Source organism: Perca flavescens, chromosome 17 (assembly GCF_004354835.1).
Source record: "Perca flavescens isolate YP-PL-M2 chromosome 17, PFLA_1.0, whole genome shotgun sequence".
NCBI lineage: Eukaryota > Metazoa > Chordata > Actinopteri > Perciformes > Percidae > Perca > Perca flavescens.
Window position 1 is genome coordinate 14,989,863 of NC_041347.1, and position 7,845 is coordinate 14,997,707.

At 41.3% G+C, this 7,845-nt stretch overlaps 2 protein-coding genes across 5 annotated transcripts in view; both read right to left on the reverse strand.

Annotated features, from left to right (window-relative positions):
* Positions 1-512: 512 nt before the first annotated feature.
* Positions 513-3,446, reverse strand: gpr75 (G protein-coupled receptor 75). Of its 3 annotated transcripts, none has more exons than XM_028603845.1 (3): positions 3,221-3,446; positions 2,812-2,902; positions 513-2,477 (listed from the first exon to the last, which is right to left on the reverse strand). In XM_028603845.1, exon 3 carries the CDS (start codon positions 2,344-2,346, stop codon positions 703-705), a length of 1,644 nt encoding a protein of 547 aa, XP_028459646.1. In that variant the 5' UTR covers positions 2,347-2,477; positions 2,812-2,902; positions 3,221-3,446; the 3' UTR covers positions 513-702. The 3 variants fall into 3 exon arrangements, with proteins under 3 accessions (XP_028459646.1, XP_028459645.1, XP_028459647.1); XM_028603844.1 differs by having other exon boundaries at positions 3,007-3,446; XM_028603846.1 differs by having other exon boundaries at positions 513-2,027; positions 2,259-2,477; positions 2,812-3,446.
* A 408-nt stretch (positions 3,447-3,854) lies between these two features.
* Positions 3,855-7,845, reverse strand: part of psme4a (proteasome activator subunit 4a) — a 32,709-nt gene continuing 28,718 nt past the window's right edge. For both annotated transcript variants that reach the window (XM_028603070.1, XM_028603071.1), the window contains 4 exons: positions 6,559-6,721; positions 6,336-6,469; positions 5,112-5,252; positions 3,855-4,943 (listed from right to left, as the gene is read on the reverse strand). In XM_028603070.1, the coding sequence (XP_028458871.1) occupies positions 5,118-5,252; positions 6,336-6,469; positions 6,559-6,721 (432 nt within the window). In that variant the 3' untranslated portion in view covers positions 3,855-4,943; positions 5,112-5,117. The remainder of the gene's footprint in view (positions 4,944-5,111; positions 5,253-6,335; positions 6,470-6,558; positions 6,722-7,845) is intronic.

The window sequence follows — 7,845 nt, forward strand, 5'->3', positions numbered from 1 at the left end:
AAAGCATCAAATTCTCACATTTGAAAAGTAGGAACCAGAAAAATGACAGAAACAATTCAATCAATTATCAAAATAGTTGCCAATTCATTTTCTGTCAATGAAAAGTGAAAGCACAGATCCACACTGCACTTGCCAAACATTTATTGTGTTAAAAAGTGTATTAGGTTCACAAATACATTTCTCTTAAGAAGCAAAAGTTCATCAAAGTGCAACCACATGCCATCGCCAGCCATGTGTGGGCCTGTGCAGGGTTTCATAGCAGACACTACAGCAGCTTATATCAGTGCTCAGTAACTTCAGCCAGAGAGGAAACAGCAGAGGTCCAGCAACTGCAGTCTTTGGCTGCAATGAAAACCTATCGGGTTATAATGGCACATGCGTCCACACAACACGGGCAGATTTATGTGAAAATGCAGTCTCTGTAAAAGAAAAAAATAAGTAAATTCAATAACACTAAATACCTTTTTGGAACATACACTTTCAATACAAATCGTATTGGCTCTTAAAAAGGCTTATGATACTGATTCTTTAATTTTTCCACCCAAGAAAACGTAACATGTATTTTCACTGTAGAAGAGAACAAAAGGTAAATACAGATTCCAGATACATAAAATGGGCTGTTTTCATGTTCCTCTTTTGATTCAAATTTGATTTAAAGTCATGGTGAGATTGTCCCAAACTTTCAGTTTAGCAGCTTTTTGATTAGACCGAGGGAATGGGAATCTGGTGCACTGAGGTGCTTTCAAAGTCTTGCAGTGCTTCTTGGTGAGGGTGGTAGTGCATGGCTACATAAGACTTGGCAAAGGCAAATGTCTGAGAGCTGACAGGTTGCAGGCTGGTGGGGGAGCTGGGCCCTGCAGAGGGACTGCTGTTGTATATACTGTAGTAGGGCTCAATGCGGGTGTTGATGGGTGTGGAGGTACTGGGGGGGCGATGTTTGCGCACACCTGTGGCCCTTGGACTACCAGCACAATCCCTGGAGTGACTGGGCCCGCAAGCCTGGTCTACCAGCCTCCTCTGTGGCTTGGGTGACAGCACATAGGCTGAGTTGGTCTCATGATGGGAGGATTTATTGCGATTGACTTCCAAGCTGCCCTTCCCCATCGCATGTAGTCGAGTCTTTTGCTGGCAACAGAGAAAACCCAGTGCCGCCCACTGAATACAACATAGCACACGGCGGCGGAGGCCTGCACTGTTGCGTGAGTACACAAAGGGATTGATGCCTGACTTGAGAAAAATGAGCACAAAGCCACACAGTTCAAACTGGTAATGTGCAAAGTTACTTTCCGGTGACAAAACATCCTGTGCCAGTGAAACTCCCATCGGCAAGCAGCAAAGCAGCACAGAGAACACTATAACTACACAGGTGACAACTGCCTTCGAGTCTTTGGCTGTGGCCAGGTTGACTGTAGACACCAGCTGACAGCAGGTGGCTCCTTGGGCAGCCCCTGGAACCAGAGGCTGGCTGGTCTTGTTGACATAAGAGTGTGTCTGAACGTTCTGCAGTTTATTGTAAGTCTGGTTACGGTACAGAGAGGGGCCTTGAACAGCACACTGCATGCTCTCAAAGCCTGCCGCAATGAGAGGAGGTGGGGGTGGAGGGCATGTGGCATCTACAGTGATGACGGGACATTTCCTCACTTGTGCATTCTTCCTCAGTGTCTGAGCAATCATCAGATAGGACACCGACACCACAGCTACACAAAAGGCAAAGTCTGCCAGGTAGACATACAACACAACCCTGGCCTGTCCACCTCCCAGGCCAAAGTGGGGCAAGCAGGGTCCATCTCTACGTGGGTAAGCTCGCATGGTAAGGAGGGCAGCCATGGTGAAACTGGATGTCCACAGCAGGGCAGTGAGGGCCAGCGTGCAGGGAAAGGAGGCAGTGCGGTTGGGCTGCTGCCCCAACACCATGCGCAGTCTGTGCAACGCAATGACAGCTACCGTCTCCAGGGACATGATGATGAAGGCCGAGCTGGTCAAGTGGAAGGCGAAGCAGAAACTCTTTGACACGCCATCCCCTCCACCTGCATCCAGGAAGAGCACCAGTGCAAACATGGGAGCAGTCACACAGCAGATGAACAAGTCACAGAAGGAAAGGTTGAGGATCATGAAGTCAAAGTTGGTGCGGAACTTGCGAAACACTGGGTCAAAAAAGGACAGGAACACTACAAGGTTGCCATAAGAGCCCAGGCAGAAGATGAAGATTAGGAGGAGAGAGCAAAAGGTTAAGGTAGCATTGTGGATCATGGCCCAACCTGACGGGGTCTGTGTGCCCACGGTGCCATTGAAGTTCTGCTGTCTTGGCATATCCACCAGGTCTGATGGTGTAACAGTGGTGTTCATTGTATTATTAAAAATGTAATTAAGGATCCCACAGTCATCAATGTCAGCATTATTCCTCTATATGGAAGGAGTAGGCTACATGACGATCACAGTATACGTTGCTTCGCCATTGTTGCCACCTTGGTAGAGTGCTACAAAGGATACAAAGACATATGCTATTATACAGTGCAGTAGATCACATTTAACATGAAAGAGAGCAATGCACAGTTAACTTAGCACTGAGTGTAAATAGGTACATTTTAATAAGACGCTGTGATGCACTACGTGTTAGACACAAGATAAGCTATAGCTATGCACCACTGCATTTGGCCAATTTTTACCTTACTCCCCCTCTCTCCCCCCCAACACAAACACAGCGTCTGCTGAAATCCGGAGAATATGTGTAACATCACTGATTCCGTACAGATTTCAAGCATTTTAATGTCTTGGATAATCTAGCTGATACGATGAGAAAATATAGCTTACCATCTGTAATCGATCGTGCTTCCATCATCATTTGATAAAGCCCATCTTGATTTTAAAAGCAATATTAGCTAAGTAAGTGAGCGCACCGCAGCTAAGGAAAAAAAACAAAAAAAAAAAAAAACGTAATTTCAACAGCAAATCACCGAAAACAGAGCAGTCCATTGATAAACACGGACATAAAATCCGTTTTCTTACATGTCTGTATTAATGTTTAACGCGTATACAGCGCAAATAGATGATAGCATATTCGTTTTCTTGGCGATATATCCATTCCTACGTAAGTTCTAACGTACAGGAGCGACGGCCACTGGACGAGCACTGAAAAATGGGTATGAAGTCACTGCCTACGTATCTGGGCATGATGAGCATATTACGACTGCATTCAAGCAGTCCATCTGTAAAAACTCACCTCACGTCTCCCCATTTATAATAATTTAACAGTGTGAAATGCCGTTTTTGTCGATGTGACAGAGACCGTTAGCTAGTCCAAACTATTTTTCTTTTCTTCACCATGGCAACATATTGTAGCTTTTATGAAAAATGGTGGCCCCATAGTATTTCAAATTGTGTAAATAATAGTTTACACTGATTTTCTATTATGTCTAAGAGACGTTCGCCACGATACTTTTGCAATATAAAACAAATTCACATTGTCGTCCTTGGGAACAGCAGCTCAACCATTAGGAGCTCAACAACGTCGTTGCTAGGCGACACGCACAGTGATGATTCTCCATGGAGGGTCAAGATCTCATAATATGCAAGATACTCTCTCAGCAGGCTTCTATTCTGTTACTGACATTCATTATTTGTAAAAGAACAAACCCCCCACATTGTAGTCCCATTGTTTCAGGTAGATTAGGCCAAATGACCTGTATAAACATAGTTTTAAGTTTAAAATGTGCAAGACATGTTTTTATTATAATCATTACTTTCAAAAACATCTGGAAAAAAAGATAGAATGATGAATTTGGAGTTGTTCTATTAACTACATTATACAAATATTGAGAGACAACTTCAATTTAAAAAACAAAATGCTTATTTTGTTACAAACAATTTATTGACATCTCATTCAATAAGCAAACAGTACATCTAAAAAAAAAAAAAAAAATCACTGCAGTTTTGGCACTACACTATACATTAGTGAGGTACTAAATGCTTCAATGCTTGGACTGATTTCAAGTCATCAGGGGAAAACCAAACAAAATAATTTCGTTTCATCTCAGTGGGCTTTAGAAAAAGGTAAATGGTACCAGGGATAAGAGGGAAGAGATCACAATTATCGACAGGCGGTTTGGTTATTTTCTTGCACCGAAACACATGAAATGGTAATCGGACTGTTCTCAGGTCCTCACAGCAAACACATCACACAGCACAGCAGTGGGGAGCTTCTGCCCTCTCCCTTTCTTTGCGAGAGTAAATGACAATTATTAGGCTCCATTGCTAAAAGCTCAACCATCTATTACATCTCAGAAATACCTTCTATGAAAAAATTAAAACTTAGCACTTCAAAAAAGTAAAATAAATAAATAAATATGTTTGTGCATATTTGCTATACCATGATATACACATGCATGATGCATATAATCATATATAGATTAAACAGCTCCACACAAAAACTGTGTGTTGCAGGTTTAGGTCTAATCTAAAGAGAGCATTATTCAATAGTCAGTTCTCTGTGGCTTGTAACAAACTCTTCACTATGGGGGGATAGTAAAGAGTATGTCCTACACTTAACATTGTGTTGGCTCAGAGTACATACTTGGGATAGAATCCTGAGAAATGTGTGGGACAGTGGCAGATGTCTTCAAGCATCCCATAAACACGCACACACGCACACACACCCGTGCCCATGCACAAAAACAAACCAAAAAAAAGAAGAAATAAAACTGTACAGTAATGTTACAAACTGCAGGTCATTCATTCCTGCTATGATTGATCCTTAAATATTAAGTATAGTAGAAATGTAAATGAGCTAAATACATGAATACACAACTTTTCAATTCTTCTGTGTGCCACAACTCCGTTGCCTTTGTGTGCCACTCTTCTTCCAGGGTGATGTGGTGTCTTGTCTGTCAAGAACTGGAACTCCTCCCCAATGCAGGCTGGTATCTGTAGTCTGGTGTTGTCCCAAACTGATACAAATGAATCAAAGACAAAACGGACTGTAAAAAGGTGGCTCAAGGAGTTTTCTCTTATCCCTGTAAAATTATCCCTTAAGCAGCTTTGTTTGACAGTATTCAGTAAAGACTAAAACTAGTTAAAGCGCCTTCAATAATATTGAACAGTTAAAAATGCTTTACCAGGTCTTAGGCATAGTAACAGGGGGAGACGAGCAGGTCAGTCAGGACCAGCAGCTGGTCATCTGTGAACTGCTGCTTATGTTGCTGCCAGTTGTCATGGTGAGTCCGTCGGAAGTTTGACAGCGTTTTCTTCACAGTCATCTGGAAGGCCAAAAATACAAATTATGGCTATTGAAATGTATTATTCAGAGAAAAGAAGAAAAAAAATGAAATATTATATATATATATATATATATATATATATATATATATATATATATATATATATATATATTTTTTAGTGCTGTCAGTTAACGTTAAAACGTGTTATTAATGGCGTTAACGCAAACCTATTTTAATGGCGTAAATTTTTTTATCGCGAGATTAACGGTCTTTTTGGCCTAGCAAACTTTTTAGTTTTGTTCACATGCTGTTGCAACAACTAGTAACGTTAGAAAAACTACAACACAACACCGGATCTAGCTAGACCGGAAACAAAACAACAGGCACGCCGCACGTACACTTGTTTGGGCTAGCGAACCGGCCAAAGAGTAGTAGGCTAACGCTATGTTTTGAGTGGATGGCGAGCGCGAGACGCCTAAATGGATGCCAATAAGATTCTGAATGGAAAGTTTACTTTTACAAAGTTGCCAAATGGTTCCATTGACAAGACCAAAGTGATCTGTGTGTTTTGTTGTTGTGAACGGAGCTATCATCGCAGCACTTCCAGTCTGAAATACCACTTGATGGCCGAGCACACAGCTGATGCAAATTCTCCGCCCCCTCGTCAAAGCCAGGCGACAATGGATGACTTCAGACAGAAGCACATGGATGTTAGTGTGAAACTGAACACTACAGTATATGCCAATGTTGTTTTCAATAAAAAAAAATAAAAAAACATTTGCACAAAGCAAGCTGATCCACTTTTCCATGTTGATAAGAGCATTAAAATGAGAAGGAAAAAATAAATAAATAATGGGACAAAAAGAAATCAAGGGACATTTAGAATAGATAAAAATGTGCGATTAATTGCAAGTTAACTATCACATTAATCGCGATTAAATATTTTAATCGTTTGACAGCACTAATATATAACATAGATATACACATTTTTGTAACACCGTAAATAACTGACACTTCACTGGTTTTGTTGACAACAAGAGGTCGGCAATTGGGGAAAAAATAAGGTTGAAAAAATAATCCCACTGCAACAGAATAAAGTGATAAGTAGGTGATTAAACATACTTCAATAGGTTGTGTGTCATTGAGGTGAGCACTCAGGTCCATCAACAGCTGAGGCATCCAGGTGGGCACATCATATGGGCTGGAGAGAATACAAGCACTCAACCCGAGAACACCTGCATGGCGCCGCACCAGGTCTACAAAAACACAACAGGAGGGATTCCATTAAAATGAGAGAGAACATCATAATGAGTATATCATCATATAGTCTGGACAAGTTCCTTACCAGCAGATGGTATGGTGTCCACTATAGAGCCGAGCTCCCTCTTCCTCTTCTTAGGCAAGGAAGTCTTGCACATAGCCTCAAAATGTGCCTGCATGGGGGCTTCCATGGACAGGAAATTGCACTGAAGGAAGCCACTCAGTGTAGTTGCGGCCATTTCTCTTACCTAGAAAACAACCACAGAAAGAGGGGATGGGAAGGTTGAAGTTCAAAGTTTATTGTCACTACAGTGCAGTATTAATTACAACCCAATTACAATAGTGCAGCTGAGTATACATGGATTAAATAACTGATTATTCTGGAACTTGCTGCCAGTAATTAAGATAATAATGTCCTGAAAGGAACGAGGCACTAATCGACAAGCTACAGCAGACATTGCTTACACTGTCTGTTAATTGGATACTTGAAAGATATTTTGTACTACATTGTTATTCCATAAACTTTAGAATGTAAAGTGCCACTCACTGACACATTACAAAGTAAGACTGATTTATACACTTAAAAGAGAACCCGGTCGTTCCTGAGTCATCCAAAAACGGTGGGGCTTGGATCCTCCGTGTGGGAATCATACGGCCACAGGGGTGAAAATGTAAGGTTGTATGTAGGCTGTGTCAGAATAAACTGGCATATAACCACATGACCGGAGAAATGCGTCACCACATTTAGCACAGATGTGTGGACGTTAGGAGAGCAGGCTGCTGTAACTTTATAGGTTAAATTGTGGTCAATGTTGACATTTTGAGTGTTCTCTAAATTTTAGACTAGTCTACGTTTAAACATCAGGGAAATTAGTCATTAGGAACATTTATACCGACGTCTTTCTGCACTGTGTAAGACATACCATAGCAACGATGTCATCAGACAGGGTTTTCCACTAGTGTGTAGTACCCTGGCCAGCTGGATGGAAATAGCAGCCAGCTGGGGACTGGGGGTGGATATGTGTCTGCGGATGCTTCTCTATAGTGTGAGCTAAAATGGCTTTTCTTAGTGAAATTCTCAGCAGGAAAGGTACGCTTTGAAATGGGTATTATGCAGAACTTTGAACAGCCTTTTCCAGAGGAAATGCTTTTTAGATTAAATAGAACCACTAGGGCAAACACGTTACAGCTTTCCTCTTAGGTGCACTTTTAAGTTATACTGTTTTGTCTAAATAATGGAACAGATTTTTTTTTTCTCTTAAAAAGGTAAGGTAGATTCCTCACTTAGTAATGTGATAAAAGAAAGGGGTCATTGCATGCATGAAATGTGTCTTGGCACCAGTGTTAGCTAATTCAAAAAATAAATAACGGT

What these genes read in the sequence shown, in the direction of transcription:
- gpr75 (XM_028603845.1), bottom strand. Translation starts at nt 2,346, where the DNA reads ATGAACACCACTGTTACACCATCAGACCTGGTGGATATGCCAAGACAG.